The sequence below is a fragment of the Lissotriton vulgaris genome, chromosome 1_1 (assembly GCF_964263255.1).
Source record: "Lissotriton vulgaris chromosome 1_1, aLisVul1.2, whole genome shotgun sequence".
NCBI classification, from domain to species: domain Eukaryota; kingdom Metazoa; phylum Chordata; class Amphibia; order Caudata; family Salamandridae; genus Lissotriton; species Lissotriton vulgaris.
Window position 1 is genome coordinate 673525708 of NC_141685.1, and position 19752 is coordinate 673545459.

Sequence of the window (19752 nt, forward strand, 5' to 3'; positions counted from 1 at the left end):
CCATCCTGTGCCCATATTGACCTATGTATATATGCCACGAAGTGCAGCCAGTCATGCTGTGTATTCGTGTCGTTCTGGGGTCCTAAACATTTACATTTTAGGACTAATTAGTTTGAAAGCACATTGGAGCTTTATTGAAGACAGGTGATGGCTAGTAACAACCTACATATTCTAATTCTGCCACATTTATTATTTTAACCACACTTCTATTTAGTTTACCATGCCTACTAGTACTAAGCTTTGCATTCGGGCCATACCTTAGTAAAGAAGAGGACGTTAATCCCTCATTGGTTCTTTAAAAGGGGGCTGCATCAACAAGCATTGGCATATCCAATAGGCTGTCATCTGTGAGACCCAAGGGCTTTGCCAATGGTTTGTCGCCATGCTGCATAGCATCCCTGATCCCTTTTTTAGGTCTCGCCTAGCGAATGCAGCGAATGCGCTGCTTCGCTTGGCGAGCCTCTATTGTCGTGACTTTGGGGTGCGAAGGGAGACAAACCATGTGCGTGCACGGACACCCGCTGCGTGCTCACACGTGCATCGCATGCTATAACTTTCCGCCCCCCGTCGGCTTTCAATGCATACTGTAGCTCATTTTGAATGTCTAAGCAGGAGCTCGCTGTACCTCTTTTTGGGAAAAGATCAGACCAAAAGAAGGTATATAGGTTGTTAGACTGCGGGGTGTTTCCGGCTTCCCAGTGTATGTCTTGAATAGAAACTTGAATATTAAGTAATATTTGACTTAAACCGAGACGTCTGTTTGTTTTTTTCTTCTAAGACTGCACCCGCAGTTGGTATCGTTGCCCGAAGTGAGACATGGCTGACAGTGAGATTAGCTGAACCGGGGTGGCGGGGCAATGTAAGTAGAAGCAGCTATTTGAGGGTAGTAGTAGGTCCACCTCTCACATTTGTTTTGTCAAAGAATTTGTGATAACCTTAGTTCTGTGCTCTGAAACCTGTCACCTGCCTTAAAGCCCCGTTCTACCTCGCTGGTACTTAACATTGTAAGAAATCGGTTTCTAATTGATGCTGAATGTTCTTGCAGTACCTGAAAAAGCTGCAAAAATGTTAACAGACCTAAAGGTCAAGGGACTCAATTGTACTCGACCTGACTGTAATATGCCTGACCCTTAAACTCTTCCCACATTCTCAAACAAGCAAATATTATATTTCACAGTCGCCTTTTATCTGCAAAAGCATCTTCAAATTTGTGCTTTCAGCATGTCTGCTGTAAAACAAACTCCTGTTTGATTTAATAGACTAAACTTTTGCACTAATTATAATAAAATTCTAGCCCACATATAACGGCACACATGATCCCTTACTTGCCTCTTAGTTTAGTAATATCATTATCATCAGGGCGGTGGCAGGAATGTCTTTCAGTTCATAGTTAAAACTCTCACTTTTGATAAATGTATTACAAAGCACGATGTGGTGAGGTACTGTCTTTTACTGACATTCTCAATTGAAATGGCCACAAATTTAAGTATGCTGATTTTTTTCGATCCTATTAAAATCTTTGTTTCTATCTCACTTCAGAGTTAAAAAATAGTGATTCCCTATCTGCTGAAATATATTTTGAAATACTTGTGCAGTCAGAGAAAGAAAAGTAAAGTTCAATCGTGAGGAAAAAATAATCAGCAGTTTGTAAGAGGACCTAGGCAGACATTGGGCTTCTTTCTCAGAACGCAATCAAATGTGACAAGATAAGGTGGCTGATCTATTACATTCTAGCGGAATCCCTAGTTTTGGATTTACTCAAAGACTGATTATCTTTGAAGGGAGCAAATGAGTCTGTTTCTGTGTCTGTTATAGCATGGGCAGTCAAGAATCCTTCCATTGCACTTGCGCTTGACAAATGAAGAAGACCTTTGCTCGTTTTCTGCATGTGACTGTTCACAACATCAGTATCCTTCAATTTCTCATAAAAATGAGCGTATCTCAAGTTCATTCTTGCTCAGTTTTCAGTTCTTTGGGTTTACTCTTTCATTACTTCTTGTTCATCTCAAAGATCCGCCCACTCATGCTGAACTAAAAAGTAGTCCTGGTTGGCTGACACAGTAAGATGATTGTCGTGAAGTTGTGCTGTCTCTTAATGCAGATCTAACCTACGTGAGGCTATAGCATGAAATAAATAACTCAACACCATCCCACTACACTCAACATAATTATTTTCTACTCAATACCACATAAATACTACCCATAAAACCACTGTCACATAGCAACAATAATAATAATAATCCACATTTGTAAAGCGCACAATCACCCGTAAGGGTCTCTAGGCACTGGGGGCCGTCGGGAAGATTAAGCAAGCTATTGACAAGAGTCACATGGTGCTGGGCTAATCTGCCGCCGGTGCCGGGGTTGGAACCATGATCCCCAGATTCCGGAGTGAGTCGCCCTAGCCTCGGGGCCACACCTCTTCCACCACACACCACACATATACTCCAAACTATGCCACATAATTCCAATCAGCATAATACCACCCGCCACAGTTACACACCACACAATTCAACTCCAGACATTTCCATTCCACACCACATAATTCAACATCAGACCACATAATTCAACTCAACAGCACAATAACACAACACACCTCATACATCCAATCCATACCACAGACTTCCACATCATGCCACATAATTAAACTCTACTACATACCACTCCACAACACAAAATACAATCCCACAAAATTCCACACCATGGCACACAGTCCTACTCCACATAATTTCGTTACACTCAATACCACATAATTCCACTGCACACCACGCCACATAATTCCACTACAAAAATCCACTCCAAATAATTCTACAACTAACAATACCAATTTAACCGACATAATTCTACTCCACACCACAGACATCCACTCTACTCCACACAGGTACAAGACATCATTTACAATGCCAATAGTTCTAACTCTCAAAAATGCAAGACCTATTGCATTGCAAATGCTTGTTTACAGCAGGCAAGGGTGAGCTGAAGCAACAGGGGAAGAGACAACCGAGGGATTAGGAAGCAACATAGGGGATGGCGGGGGAGGGGCACAAAAGCAGCATAAGAAGGAAGATGAGACACGGAAGCAAAAAGAGGAGGGTACGGGATGTGGAAACAACATGGGGCACGGAAGTAACACTATAGAATCATTAAAGTGGCAATGTGAATTATTCAATGATATAAAATCTCGCTCCACATACAGTGGCAGTGCTTCCTTAAATTCCTAAATCCGGTATATTGCATGTGGCTTTTTGCCTGATAGCATCCATCAATGTCATTGGTAATGAGGAGTGAATGATTCACATTGCTTCTTTGATTCCAATTATATATTTAAAAGTTATTGACCCTAAAGAAACAACGTGGTAGTCAGAAATACATATTGGTCTTTTTATGTGATACTATGACTTGAATAAAGGAAATTAATTTCTTCAAAAGTGGAACAGTTTTACGAAGCCTCATTTCAGTCATTCAATTTAACTGATTACGAGGTTGTGCATACCTAGTGGAGGAAGGTGGCAGAAATTGATGAAATGCCTTCTTGCGATAGCCAATATATCAACCTGGCAGAGAGTAGTGAGAGATGGGCTTTGCCAAGTTATTCCTTGTCCGCTTCAGCCACCTTCAAAAACCTCTCTGACCTCGAGCTTACCAACTCATGCCTCTTGTTGGCGAACGGGGACAGACTTCTGTTGTAGATGGCCATAGATAACTTTGAAAAAGTGGATCTTGGATTCTGAACTATTATTAGTCTCTAACTTTCCTGAGGAAATCTCCCTTCTCATCACAGAAACATCTTGATGAAAGTGAGTTCATCTTCTTTAGCAAATGAAACATTCTAACTACTTCCTTCTCAGAGATGGGAAAGGGCTATTGTTCAAAATACTTTATCATTACATCAATGAAGGAGACTTGGGACTGTAAGCGAAGTTTAAAATGTTAAAACACTGGCTGCAAGATTTCAAGAAGTCCTCAATATTTGTTAGTTTTTGCAGACTTGCCTTTTCGGTGTGCTTTGGGCCCAAGGGTCTTCACAGAACTGGTGGTTTGGTAAAAACACATCTGCTGTGCCTTTTCCTACTATACAATTAGATAGCAAGAGCTTTTTCTCCAGTGAAGTCGCAAAGAAGCTGTTCAGCTACGAACATGGAGTTACGTGAGCTAGGGTTACCATTTAACAAGACAGAATCATGTCTTGGTCCATGCCAGCACCTTCAGTTTATAGAGCAATTCTAGAGACCATCCAGCTTGCATCATTCCTGCCTCAGCAGAAAATTCTTAGCATAGTCCTCTTACCATATCCATGTGCTCTAAGTAAGGTAAATCAAGCTAGCTTTGTGAGTATTCCTACCTCAAGTTAGGAATGCTCTGATCTAGATTCTAATGCACAACCCTATGCTTCAATGTTTAACTTGAGCAAACAACTGAATAGAATCTGCTCAACTATGCTTGAAAACGATCAAGTGTGGGCCTGAGCTGTATATGGTGGAATTGGCATGCCAGCAGCTCATGTGGCGGGAAAGGGGAACTGTACTGTGGACTTATCAAGCAGACTTTCCTGTGCCAGTCAGAAATTGGCGTTGCAGTATAAATTGACAGGCCAATGGTTAGTCTCTTTGGGTACACCAAAGATTAAAAAAAAAAAATCACCAAGAAGAAATGATAATGCAGCTCGTTACTTCGCAGAAATAACCCAAGAGGGACCTTTAGGAGCCACTCTGTTTGGACCCTGGACATTTCAATTGCATTATGCATTTCTGTCCGCCCATCTCCTTCATAAGTTCATCAGAAAGATCTGCTTCCACAGCACATCTCATTCTGATCACCACAGACTGAGTAAATCTTCCTTAGTATCCAGAGATTCCCCAGCAAAGGTGCACTTCTCCACATTGCTTCATTAGTGGAAAATGGTCTGAGACAAAACATCTGTTGTTCAATCCAAACTTTCTGACGCTAACTTTGGTTGGCTTGACTTGAAAGGTTAGAATTTTTACATGAATTCCTGCAGAGGTGTTGGCGATGTTGCTCACAACAAGGTGCCCTTCTACCAGCGTTGTTTATACAAGCAGGTCGGCAATGTTTGTGACTTGGTATGCTAGCCAATTCACTGATTCACTTCAAAATCAGACAATTAAAATACTTAAGGTTGCAGAATCCTTAGTAGAGAAGTGACTGCACATATGCACTTTAAATGGCCATTTGGCAGCTAGTTCTTCATGTATTTATTTATATTTTAGGTGTATTTGCATCCAGTTGTTTCTAGACTTTTGAAAATGGTGGCAAAAAGTCCACCCACCCCCCTTTTTTCCCGCCTTTTGGTATTTAAGCCCAGTTCTTAAGCTTTTGACAGGTCCTCTACTCGAATAGTTTCTTTCCTGTTCACTTAAAATGTTTTCTTGGAAATTTTCCTTCCTATAATAACTCCTGCTAGAAGGATCAGTGAGTCATTCCAGATTAGGCACTATATACTATACGCTTGCTAATGAAAGCAACAATTTAGTTTTTTCTCAATAAATAAAGTTATGCTCCGAGTTAATCGTTCCTTCTGAAAAGTTTCTTCAGAACTCCATACTAACCAGGTGATTTTTCTACCTTCATTGTTTCTTTCTCCTCCTCCAACCTCCAAGGTGGAAGAGAGACTATATAGATTGGAATCTAGAAGGGCTATTGGCCCTTCAGAACTGTTACTTTGACTCGGCAACAACTTATTTTTATCAGCCTGGAAGAATTTGAAATCGACATTGCGGACTGTAAAACACTTGTACGAATTAGCTGGAAGGTGTGGAACAAGCTTTTTTTTCTGCTCGTTTATGCAGTGTTCCAGTTCAGCTGGTCTTAGAGTAATCTACTCATTTACTGCATTAGTTCATACTTTTCAAACACTGATCGACCTCCACAACCGACTAGCGATTTGAAGCGACTGCAGAGTTCCACTGAGCGCTATAAAATATAAAAAGAGCAGAAAGGGAGTAAGGAATAGGGATGCGCTTAGGCACAAGAGACTATATTGTAGTGTATAATAGTGTACTAGAAAGAGCAAAGAAACCTATCCACCACACCAAAATTCTGTTTAACCGTACGTACCCTTGAACAGACATTTTTTTTGTTTGTTTTGGAAATGTGCTTTTCCACAAAAAGGGAAAAGAAGAATCCAAGATACCGAAAATGATTGAACTGCAACAAGATGCAGCATTCTGAGCTGTCCTCTAAAGATCTTGAAACTTTTATTTCTACTAACATTCAGACTTTCTCACTACTAACCTTTTTAAGAGTCCTAAAACAAATCCTCTTAAAACACCACCTCGCTGCCCAATTACCTAATCCTGCTATTAGTCTGGATTACTGCTATGCATACACACCTTATGCTTCTTCTGCCTTCCTTCTGTATACCACAAGGAAATGTAATCATCTGCTACAATTGTGTTCTACCACACGATCTAACCCTTGACATCTGGTCTTTAGATGTCCCTCTGGCTCGTGGTCTTTTGTTGCTCAGGTCTTTCACCCTAGCCCTCCTGTTTTTGATTTAATACTTTGTTTCATCCCCCCTCCTGGCCCACTAGACCTATCTTCCCATTATTTTTGTACAGCTCGCTGAAGCTCTTTGGCCTGGTCCATACTTCATACAAACTGAATCAAATAAAAGAGATTTTTCGAGCGGCATCCCCTCTATTAGAGCGGAGTAGCGCCGCCCCCCTGCTGCCACCCTCCAATAAAAGGGTAATAAAATGAGTTTTAAACCTGTTTTATAATCGTTTAATTTTAATCCCCTGGACCCACACACTTAGGACTCTGACAAGTCTTCGGGGCGGGATGACACTACTGGTGGAGGGAGTGGTAGTTCACTCCCTTCATTGCGCATGAAGGTTTGGCCATCCAAATTCAGGCCGGCCAAACCCTCGTGCGCAGTGAAGCTCTCTCCAGCCCCAGCTGCGTTGCTGGGACTGGAGAGAGCAGGCACAGGCTCCCAGTTTGCCTGGGAGCATAAGATGCCAGCGCTCAGCCTATCCCGATGCTGCTTTCATGCAGCGTCTGTGTTGGCCACAGTGCAGCCTGGAAGCCTGTGCCCAGAAGCAGGAAGAGCTTGATGTGGTGGGAGACAGTGACATTAAGGTAAGTTTTAAAAAATATTTATATATATTCTTTTTGATCCCTGAACCTGCCTGCGACCCATCCTGCCACTTTGCAAGGGGACGGGCCCCGCTGCTAGATTTTTTGCCTGTTAGCTTTTTTCAAGCAAAAGATTCAGATTAGACGAAAAAGGAAATAAGCAATGAAGAGTCTGCAATACTCTAACACCCATTCTAACATATTGAGATGTTATGTTATGTTATGTTATGTTAATATTATTTATACAGCGCACAGCTGCCCCAGCAAAGGGGCGTCCTGGCGCTTGAACAGGTACTAAAACATAACACGCAGGAAGAGGAAAAAAGACGGCTAACCAAGTACAGAAAACAGGAAAGTTTTGATAGCACGCCTAAAGGCGGACAGATTATCCAGAGCTCGAATGTGCACCGGGAGTGAGTTCCACAAACCAGCGGCAAGCACTCGGTAGGAGCGGCCACCCATCCTGCTGAGTTTAAAACGGGGGCAGACCGCGATGTGATGTCACTGAATGCCTTCACGAAGAAGTAGGTTTGTAAACCTTTCTCTGAATTTTAGGAAATATTTTCTGTGTAAGGTCTGGGAAACCAGAGGGTGGAGCCATTGCAGTGGAGAAATATTCATTTGAACCACTCATATGTGAGAGGTTTAATAGCCATTAGGTCAAGGAAATCTCTGCATAAAGCATCTGATAAACTGCTGCTACTGGATACCTGGTTAGATGGATTAAAGCTCTCCTATGCAGGGCCCTTTAGAAGGAATGCACAAATGGTAGCTAAAGCCGTGAATGTTCAGCATTATCCATAAAACTTCATTATAAGCCTTCTCAGACTTGCCAACAATCTTTACTTGAATACTGGTGTAGGATATCCAGCCGAGATATTGCCACCTGAAGACAATGGGAATTTAGTGTGGTAGACTCTTAAGGGGACAAATACACCTAAGTAAGCATAAGCGCTGAAAATGCTTTTGAGAAAGGTGTTGGTTTGAAAGACAAGTCGAATATCTGCTATCTGAATGGAGCAAAATACTACATTCTGGATGCATAGTAGAAGCCACAAATGCCAGCAACACGTGTGTCAAACCCAAGACACAAATCTGCTGATGCCACGAAAATCTGTTAATGCTCATTTCTAGACCAAGCTACAATTCCAACTTGTGAAACCAAAATTGTACCTATGATGACTCATTCCACCAATTTCACAAAACATCAAAGATAGTCAAGCAGACAATAGCAAATAACGGTGTGGTTCAAAACAAAAATTGCCTGCCCCAAATAGTTGATACTTTACTCCATATGCCTTGTACTTTTTTTTTTGTTCGCTGATAGAAACTGTTCGAGTTCGGCGATGGGAGGGATTGGATGAGCCCCAGATAGGCTGTCCTGTTTTCAGTGTTTATATTTTTTGTAGATTTCAGTGGTGTTTTCTGAGTGTTTTTCACACCTTTTGAAATTGGTGCATATCAGTGATTATTCAGCAGCGTAACCCCCAAAATAGATAACTGTAATTTCCAGGGTTTACAAAATATTTTGTGGTTGTTGCAGTGATTGTTATAAAGTACATATTTATTATAAAGGAGAAGCAATGGGGGTTTGTAGTGTCTTACCATTTCATAAGTCTGATGGACTTATGCTAGAACATTTTAAGCACGGAAAGACGGTGTATTGTACTTTCACTCACACTGACCTTATTACTGTCGCTACCATCTCATTACCTCTCACACACACTCGTCAGGACTCTGTTTGGTTTATATGATTAAGTAAGAGTGCCATATTCAAATGTGTTAATACACACATTCCTGGATACAGTTTGGGTCATGAACCTACTTCTTACTAAATACTGTGGCATTGTAGGGGTTGTCAACTCTGCCAACAGCATAGTACCTTGTGAAACGATTACAATTTTAAATTACACCAGATTAATTGGTAGCCCTGTATTCTAAGGCTCCAGAATCTTAATGCTCTTTAAGCATGCTCGACACAGCTTATCTGCACTCTTTCCCTGACAACATTGAGGCGGTGCTGCTGTTGTGTGTATATTCACAGCTTTCAAGTCTCCCCAAGGCAAATTTCTCACTTAAATCAGTCCTCATATTTTAGTAGACATCACATTGTATTCTAGGACTTACAATTTTGCTGTTAACATTGTAACTATGGGCTCCAAAGCCCCAGCAGCAAAGTACAGTTGGGGTTATCACAAATAACAAGGCAGTTTTGTTGTTTTGTTGGGACATGGACAGATTTGTCATGATGTCACTGCTATTTCATGTTCATAGTGAAATCCCTCTTTTCGCAGGTAAGCTGTCACTACACCATGAATGTTTAAACCCTGGGGTACTTGGCAAGTGATCTTTATCAATACTGATTTTGTTTGAAAAGAGGGCTGAGGTATCAAACGGTTTTACCCGTTCTGTTGGTAAATATGATAGTACATATTGGCCATTTCACTAGTCAGTGGAAGTATAACAGCCAAAATATTAAACATCATTTTAGTACTTCTAGGTTCTCTGCACTGCATAAAGTCATTTGCTCATACCTAAAACATGCTTCAACACCCTGCCTCTTGAATCCAAGCACATAAAACTGGAGGAAACTAAAGGATGAAACAATATTTCAGTGAACTCTAAACAACAAAACTGAGGCAGAATAATCCTTGAACAGTATTTCTTGCTGCTACCTTGTATAATACAGGTACATTGTGTTGGCCCATTCAGAAATAAATAAAAAGGAGTCATTCTCCATTTCCCTTCTTTAAATGGCATAATAATTTGTGGTTGTGTCGGTGTTTATCAGTGTATATATGTTGTGGGGTTTTATCAGTTTTTACAGCTTTAAACCTAAAGCAGGATAACCTAACAGGCAAACATAATATATGATTGGCTGAAACATTTTGTGTACATGTTTTAGGCTTCCACAAAGCAATGGTCAAAACGATGAGTGCTGCTTTGAAGATTCCACATTTTGGTTATTGTGACGAGATTGACATGACTCAGCTGGCCCAGCTAAGAAATGAACTGAAACCTGTGGCGGAAACCCGTGGCATTAAACTTTCCTTTATGCCATTTTTTATAAAGGTGAGTGCATCCTTGTGCCAATACTACATGCCACGGTTCACCAAATGTAGTAAGACCTCTTCAGTTTCTCCCCTTGCAGTACTGCACCCACCTGCTTTTTACAGGACATCCTTTCCTCAGTCTTGTTGGGATTCAAACTGGTGAAAATTAATGGTAATTCTTCCCTTTAGTGATAATTCCTTCCCTTCCATTTCATGTAGCGAATAACCATGTGTGATATAAAGCTCCTTCTTGTTGACACCAGGCTTCCTTCATTGTCTTTCTGCAACCTGTCTAATGTTCTCCTATCGCATAATTGAAGTTTTAACGATTTAGTCTTACTAGTCATCTACGATTTTACCATGCTGAAATGGAATGTCTTTGCAGCACCATCTATCAGTCCAGGTTATACAAACTCCAGCAGAGCATGAGGTCCATTCTGCCACTTAGTAATGTGTAGTGGCCCCATGGAAATAGCACATTGCTATCTCTAGAACTTGACAGTGGGTGCCTCATCTTGATTCCTTCTGACCACTTCCTATCCTGTTGTTTTTATATAGCAGCAGTCAGTCAGGCCACCCATTAGTTTAGCACTCTCTGTTTCAAGCTGTGTGTAAAGCTTACATTTAAATTGCAGACATACATGACTTGTAGTATTGTTTCCTTCAAGGTTCCTTATTTGATTAACATTAACTTGGGAAATAGTAACACATTAGTACCAGTACGGCTGAACTGTTGTGAGAGAAATACAAAAATCAGTTATTAAAAAATGTCGGAAACCATGCACTTACACCTGCATTCTATTCAGGCTGGGCTTTGGCACCATAATGTTGCATTCAGTAAATGCTGATATCACGTGGTGCGGTGTTCCATCCCCATTGGAAGTTCCATATCACAAACTGGAGAGTAACCAGGTAATAACAGATTACTTCCATTGCTCCGAGTTGCAAAACTCATAATTTTTTGTTTTTCCCTACACAAATTTAGCGAGGTTTTAAAATGGAGTCTGCACACAAATATGGATCACATGTTTAAATTGAGCAGTAATTTCAAACATGTAATCCAGATTTGTGTGCAGACTCCATTTGTACTCCAATAGGGATTACCACTGCTCTGAAAATCGGTTTTAAAGAGTGCGGTCTTTAAACTAGGTCTATTCAAGCCTCTCGCCTTTACTGGCGGATAAGCAAAGGGGGCCAGCTAAGTAGATAGTTGTGGTTTGAAACTAGTGTATAATCCTATTATTGAGTTTTCACTTGGGACGTATGCGAAGAAATATGTGCCTCGCTGGCTTACAATTAGAAATGTTATTAGCAAAGCTAGCAATGAAATTCTTCTCTTACAGAAGTCTCTATGTTCAAACTGTGCTCACATTGTCATTTGTGTGGTGGAAAATGCCCTCATTAAACTGTAGCGATAATTCACTCGTACATATGTGTGTGCGGAAATCTGTTGTACTTGTGTTTTGCTCCGTACATCACAAAAAATCTAATAATAAGATGTTCTGCATTCTGTTTGCAGGCAGCATCGCTGGGGCTGTTACATTACCCGGTGCTTAATTCATCGGTGGATGAAAACTGTCAAAATATCACATACAAGGTTTGTACAATAAGGAATGTGTAAAATAAATTGAATAGTAGCATCTCCGTTTAAATAAAGTCAATGGACGTAAATTTAACTGTTGGAATAAAATGATGGCATTAGTAGACCTTTAAATACTTTATGATTTGTTATAACTAGGAGTATATTCAATTGTTAGAATAAAATGACATTAGTTTCTTTACATATTTTATACTGCTTTTTACGGGTCGCATATCTTGATATTTAATACTAGACTACTGGGTAACCGCAGCATTATCCAAGTTATCATTGCTTGTAATCGCCTGTGTGCCTGGTTTATACAAGATCAATCCATGATTACTGATATGACTCTTGCACTTCTAAGACACTAGACTTCACAGGATGTAATACAAGAGTAGCGGTATCCAGTTTCTGAGTTTGAGGATGATGGATCTATCTGAATTTTCCTAATATGCAGTATGTGGGTTCTTCATGATAGGCCTTGAATAGTGAGCTTTTAGATGTAGCACAAGAAGCATTCCGTAACAAGTACCGTTTTGAATGTAGAAACACAACCGGTGTTGGACAGAGATGAGGAAGTTGAGTGGAACGTTGTTGGCAGCTTGTACTCATCTACTCAGCAATATAGCCTCTATGCTGCTTGTTGGCAACTCTAAGCTGATCGACTTTGGCCATAGTACAATCCAAATGGATTAGCAAGGTGTTGATGATCTGTGTTTATTTGAAACTGCTTTAAAAGGTATTTCTGCACAACTTGTGTTTTTTTTTTAAAGAAAATATTAATTTGACTTCTTCTTTAATTGTTACTAAATATGACCTGGATGGATATTAACTAATGGTCCTATGAGGCATTGCTGTGCAATACAATTTAACATTATAAATGAACCTTTTTCCCTACGTGCTTCTGGCATTTCCAAATTAGCTTCTTTACCAGTTGACGCTGCTGTGTCAGGCCCCCCTTCTATTGTTAATGCTCCGTCGATGAGCGGTGGAAGGACGCACTAATGTAGTTCAAGTGCCGGCATTAGTGCACCAATCATTTGTGGAGGGAACTTAATCTGTGAAGACTTCCAGGGTAGATTTAGTGCCTGGCTCCCTCCTGCAAAGGAAACAAGCATTTACAATGCAACGGTTTTGCCTTTGACAATGTTAGTTATTGGCATTATAAATGTTAACATCTTTTTTTTTTTTTTTTTTGAGTAAACAGACAAATGGCGTTGTTGTTTACTAGTAAATAGCTTTATGTGTAGCAAATGTTAGATGTATTACATTTGCACTTATATAAACACCTAGGTATGTCTACAGAGACATACACACACACAGAGCTCTCCTTCTACACATATTGACTGGCTTTGCATAGACAACTACACACACAGCATGAGACATACATAGTTATACAGACATACACAGTTACACTGTATTATACATACAAAGCATCACACACATAGCATCACATAGCATCACACACAGACAGCATTACTCAGCTCCTGGACATATACATACATACACAGCTACAGACACACACAGCCACACATTGCTACATACACACACATAGCATCATATACACATAGCATCACATACACAGTATCGCTTAGCTCTTGTATACATAGCTGCACACATACACTTGTACAGAGGTACACAGTTCGACCTTGCTATAGACACACACAGTATCACACACATATAGTATCACACACACATTGCATTACACATATATATAGCCTCGCTCAGCTCCTGTACACATAGCTCCACACATACACAGCCACACACAGCATGACATTTACACACCTAGCATCACTCTTGTACTTATAGCTCCACATATATAGCCACAGAGACACAGTCAGACATTGCTATATACACACACATTACACACATATAGCATTACATATACATAACATCACACATACACATAGCATCACTCAGCTATTGTACACATAGCTCCACACATACACAGCTACACAGTCACACACTGTTGCACACACACATCTTATAACACACATAGACAGCATTATATGCATACAGCATCATGCACACACTGAGTTCTACACTTATACATAGAGTTCTACACACACACAATGCAAGCTTAGATGATGTTGTCATATAGTAGACCAACATCCTCAAATAATGGGTGCATAATAAAAAGTATAGTGCAGTTAAGCAAGATTATGCTAGGAAAGGCATATGGAATAGAAAGAAGTGAGCATTGTAAGACAACACATAATAAAGTAGAGCAACAAGTTAAGCTAAGGTAATACAGGGTGTATTGATATTTTTACTCCTTTACTGTTTTTGAAAGTATACTCTTGAGGCAAGCATTACTCTTTTGGCTGAGTGTTTGTTTATCAACTGTTATGACGATTATTATGCTTCTTTTCTTAACATTGTATTGATATGGGCATGTTAGATGCTTTGTTTTTATGACTTTAAGTGCTAAACTTATTCACAGTCATTGTTGCTTGCTGTTAGTCTCAGTACTGAGACATGTGTTTCTTAGTTTTGTTTTTGGCAAAGTTATAGATACTGGCATTGTAAATGTCAATTATTTTATTTATGTCTTACATACATTGATAAGCTCTGTACACACAGCTACAGACACACACAGTTATACAGACAGACACAGTTACATACACACATACAGCATCACACACACATAGTATTACACACATAGCATTACTAGCTCCTGGAGACATATCTGCAGATATACACAGCTACAGACACTCACAGGTACACATTGCTGCACACACTCATAGCATCATACACAAAGAGCATCACTGTAGACATAGTTGCACACATACACAGCTACACACAGTAACACATTGCTATACACACACATTGCATCACACACACACAGTATCACACACACACAGTATCGCACATATAGCATCTCATACACACAGCATTGTACACACAGACAGTATTACACACATACAGCCTCACAGACACATAGCATTACACACATACATAGCATCACACAAAGACATTTGCACACTCACAGTACCATACACACAAGGTCCTCTCACACATTTATACACAGAGCTCCTATACACATAGAGTTGTAGTCCTATACACAGAGTTAAACATACTTACAATGCAAGCTTAGATGATGGTGTCATATAGCACAGTAGACCAATATCCTCAAATTATGGGTACATAATAAAAAGTAGAGTGCAGTTAAGGAAGATAATGCTAGGAAAGGTATATGGCATATAAGGAAGTGAGCGAATTAAGACAACACATAGAAAAGTAGAGCAACATGTCAAGCTTTCGGCAGGCGAAACCAAAAAATGTTGCCAATGGAAACAGGATAGAAGAGGTTTACGTGGACTGAAATCCAATAATATACACTGTGGCACACATCTAGTCCCGGATTTAAAAAAAATATCAGCATGGCCAATTTGATTAAAAATCCCATGTAATTACTTTATTTTGCAGAATGTAGATTTTACCAAATATATAAGTTTTAAACCATCAATAAAGATAAAACAAGCAACTTCAGAGATTCCAGTCTATGAATGGTAGAATGCCTATCTGTGACGGGCATGACCTGTTCATTAATACTCTGATGTGACACCATCAGCGTTTCAATGGTACAGTTCTAAACTATATTTTGGGGTAGAGGGAACCAGCATGCTACCATGATGTGTATACAGCACTGCCGCCCGTTATATAATGCCGGAGGGCTACTGGAGTATGGTTAACGTCTAGTTGTCACCTAGGATTCTTTAGCGACTTTCTATTGATCAGGGATAGCAAGGGCAGAGGGGACACGGTTTGTAGAGAATGGCAGAGAATGATTGCGATAAACGGAAGTCAGTTAATTGACCTGCTGCAAGGGGCAATCTGGATCACCTTCTGCTTCATAGGGGGACGAAATGTTAGGTTTCAAGCCGGCGCAGGAAGATAAGTGCTTCACAAAACATGTTTTTAATTACACTCTTTTTCGTAACGTTAGCATGTCTCCTTCAGTCACAGAACGCTGCATGCAAAAATACAGAGCTGCAGCCGAAGCCACTAAAGAACGAGGAACAGCTCTGACCTTCTTGACGGGGAGCCAATCGCTGTTCGTGATTTGTTTTTCTGACTATGTATTTATAATGTTTTATTTTTTATTTTAGAAGTTTTATGTGTACCTTTGAGGAGAGGTCGAGGTCCTACTGGGTGCCACTGCGTTTTTGCTGGATCAGAGCCAGAGGCGACTAACCCAGAGTAGATTTTAAAAACCCAAAACGCCTCCGCCGCCCCAGCACTGCAAACTGACCCTCCACAAACAAGGGGCTCGTCCTTGTTCGGATTGTGCCGGACAAAGCTCGTGATATTTATTTAAACCATGTTCTAGATTCATCCTGCCGTTATCTAAACAAGGACTTCTAGACACGTTCCTCTCCGGTGAGATGGGGCAACGAAGTCTCACGTGTGACCAATCGGAACTGGCCCCGGAACACATTGGCCCTTTGTAAAAGGGAATTACGAGATGTGAGGGGCGGGGGCGAGGCCGGACTTCTTCTGGGCACACATCCAGGGGCGATCCCGACGCAGCCACTGCACCACTCGCTGCAATGACTGCACCGTTCACCAACTCAAACACAACATGGCACTCCGCTGTGTCCCAGCACAGCATCATTCACTCATCCTGGCCTCCACATGTACAATCGTAACAACTACTAACACGGACAGCGGGAGGGGGGGGCGGGCAGGCACACGGATAGCGGGAGGGGGGCGGGCAGGCACACGGACAGTGGGAGGGGGGGCGGGCAGGCACATGGACAGCGGGAGGGGGGCGGGCAGGCACACGGACAGCGGGAGGGGGGGCGGCGGGAACGGCCTGCACTCACCTGGACCTGGACTTCCTCCGTCGGCGGTCGGCCGCGGAATGGCCAAAACAAACCTGGACGACAAAAAAAAATAAACCCCGCCAACGGCCGCATGACTATTTCGAAAGGGGTGGAAAGCCTAAAATTTGCAGGAACGCCCCCGAATCTACTCTTAGGATGACGAGCAGATGTCTGTTCAAATGGCTAGCCTCCATTTATGGAGCTAGCAAATGAAAACAGAGGCGGGGACCAAAGCCACTCTACTCTTCTCATGAGGTTTTCCCTGCAGCTGCGCAGTGCGCAGCTCACTAGTCAAAACCTAAAAAGGAAGTGGACTGGCTGAAAAGGTATTCACTCTGAAAATACACCCACCAGGGAGGGCATGCCCACTACTTCATTGAAAACTTCTCATAATAGTATTATTCAAGACTCCGTGGACAAACTTTACATTAAATGATTAAGGGACTGTTTCAACTTATGGAGCAACATTTAGGAAATATCGAGCAAGAGAAGAATTATCTTAAAGAGTGCTATTTTATTATCCCTCACCATGGGGGGGGGGAGGGGATTTACAGCAGACTTGTTCGGAGGGTAACCTGTCTAATAATAGCCTTGTAAAGGGTGCCTTAGGAAGATTAGTCCAGGAGGGCGCTTTGGATAGGAGCAAAGACATTTCTTTGAGAGAGACTGCTCATTCAGTTTCATGGTCTTCCATCCGTTGTGCTAGCTCTTCTTTTGTTTCCCATTATCGTTCAGTATACTCAGAGTGAGGTTGTTATTGTTTTGTCGCCTGCTGCTGATTTATGGCACTAGTGTGTCCAGGTAAAAAATAAGGTGACCCATTGGATTGGCTCACACATCAACCTAGGAGATATAGATATATATATATATCTCCCGCCCCAGCGTTGCCTGGGGCTGCCGGGGCAGAAGGGGGCTGGGGGCAGCATGTGGTGGAGCGAGCAGAGGTAGGTGTGATGTACCTCACGACTCCCGCAGCCCGACCCCCTGCGCTGGCAGATTGCTCCTCCACCCTGCTCCGCTCCGTTCTCGGCCGCCCTCAGCCGGTCAACTCTGCTCCGCTCCCCTACGCTCGAAGTGCTGCAGCTGACGGGACTCCTCCTTCTCCTTCTTTCCGTCAGAACACGGACACGGACCACCTCCCGCCCCGACATTTTCCGTGTTTGTAAATGCATTACCTGATCCGCTGCTCCTCACATCACCGCCGCTCCATGTCCCGTCATCACGTCGCGGGCAGCGCGTCGCGGCCGGCGCTTCTTTCAGGGGACTACTTTGTTTTTAAAGTTAATTTTCTTAATTTACGTTTTATTTTTATTTTATGTAACCTATGTCCATCTACACACCTTGCCATTTTCAAGGATGTATCAGGTGTGTAGATTGGCGCTGTGGTTCCCGAGTTTACCTGGCTCAAAGGTGAGAGTTCTCTCTTTATAATAGTAGTGTGTATGTGTGTGTATATATATATATATATATATATATATATATATATAGTGTATGTATATATATGTATATATATATATATTGTGTATGTATATATATGTATATATAATGTATATATTGTGAGAAGAGTGAGCTGGCTGGGGAAAGATGTGAAAGCCTTAGAAGGGGCCTGCGTGGTGGTCAACTTCAATTGCCCTACGGAAGCAGCGCAAGTTTTGCCTGCTATGTGTTCCTTTAGACTTGGAAAACTGTCTTCAATTCAGGCCCTTCCGTAGTGTTTCTTCTACATTGGTCCTGCAGCCTGAACACAAGTGGGTCGCCCGGGTATCTTCCCGCCTACAAAGCTTCCCACAACCATGTCTTTGTCGATTGCTAATCAATATGCTCCTTTGAGTTCTTTGAAATCTCGTGATTGACTTGAACATCTTGATTCATTGCCTACGCTAGAAATTCCACTTGTTGGTTGATCTTTTGTTCATTCCCCGGCAGGCCTAGCTGTGCGTAACTTTAATGAATTTAACTTATTAAGCTGAAATATCACCGGACTTGCCTCCAAATTGAGTGACCCGAACTGACATTTATTCATTAGAAAGTTCAATATGATATGTTTACAAGAATCATGATAGACTTTGAATTGTTTCTTTTTTGAGGGTGTTAGAACTTGGGATCTCTAGTTGGCATTGGTATACACCTTTGACCAAATAGGGACCGTTGCTTCTAAGTCAGGGAAAGGAGATTACACTCCTGGATAACCCCTGCTCACCCCCTTGGTAGCTTGGCACAAGCAGACAGGCTTATCTCAGAGGCAGTGTGGTAAGCATTTGGGAACACATTCAGTAATACAGTGAAAACACTACAGATGTACACCACACAGGTTTTATAAAAATAAGTATTCTTTATATAGTCTTTTCACAAGACCATAAATGACAAAAATGCACAATACTGTAATCAATAATAATTCCTCAAGATGGTAGAAATAGTTCAAGAATAGGTTATTCACTTAAAAGCAGTCTTTAGCAACAGATACCCCAACGGGAGTTATCACAACATCAAGGTCATAGAAATCCCAAAGTACGGCGCTGCGGCACAGCAGCAGGTGTCGGGCCTACGTCACAAGTCTGAACAACGCTCACGGCTATGGCAGGCTTACGATGTCATTCGCTGGTATCGACGTGGCGGCCTGCGTCGGGTCTACGTTGCAAGTTGGAGCAGCGCTCCCGGCTTCGATGCAGAGGACGGCGTCACTCGCCGACGTCGGTGTTGCAGAATTTATTCTGTAGCGGCTAGAACAGCAAGTTCCAGGTGCAGGCAAACAGAAGGGGTGAAGTCTGGTATCCCTGAGACTTCGGACAGGAGGCAAGCTCAAATCAAGCCCTTGGATTAATATTCTGCAAGATGATGAAAGTTCTTAAAAAGGTCCTTCTCCTTTCCTTAGCAATAAGGAAACCACTGCAAGCCAACCCAGCAAACAGCACACTGGCAGAGGGGCAGTCCAAACGCCTGCAGCTTTCTTGGTTCTTCTCCTTGGCAAAGGTTCGTATTGTGTTCCTAGAAGTGATCTAAAGTCTTGGGGTCTGGGTCCCCATATTTATACTGCAAAATCCTTTGTCCTCTGAAGGCAGAGGGGCCTGTACCTAGTCCTAACCAGTTCTGTGCAGTCCTGGAGCACTTTGTTTACAGGACCCCTTCTTTCCGTTGGAAGGGTGGGCCAGGGTCATCAGACACACCACAGGAGGTGGAGCCAGCATTGTGG

At 41.8% G+C, this 19752-nt stretch overlaps 1 protein-coding gene across 1 annotated transcript in view; it reads left to right on the forward strand.

Moving 5' to 3' along the window:
- The window catches only part of DBT (dihydrolipoamide branched chain transacylase E2), a 189081-nt gene that overhangs the window by 135125 nt on the left and 34204 nt on the right, over nt 1-19752 (forward strand). The window contains exons 7-8 of the mRNA XM_086954482.1: nt 10007-10173; nt 11674-11751. Coding sequence (XP_086810608.1) covers nt 10007-10173; nt 11674-11751 — 245 coding nt within the window. The remainder of the gene's footprint in view (nt 1-10006; nt 10174-11673; nt 11752-19752) is intronic.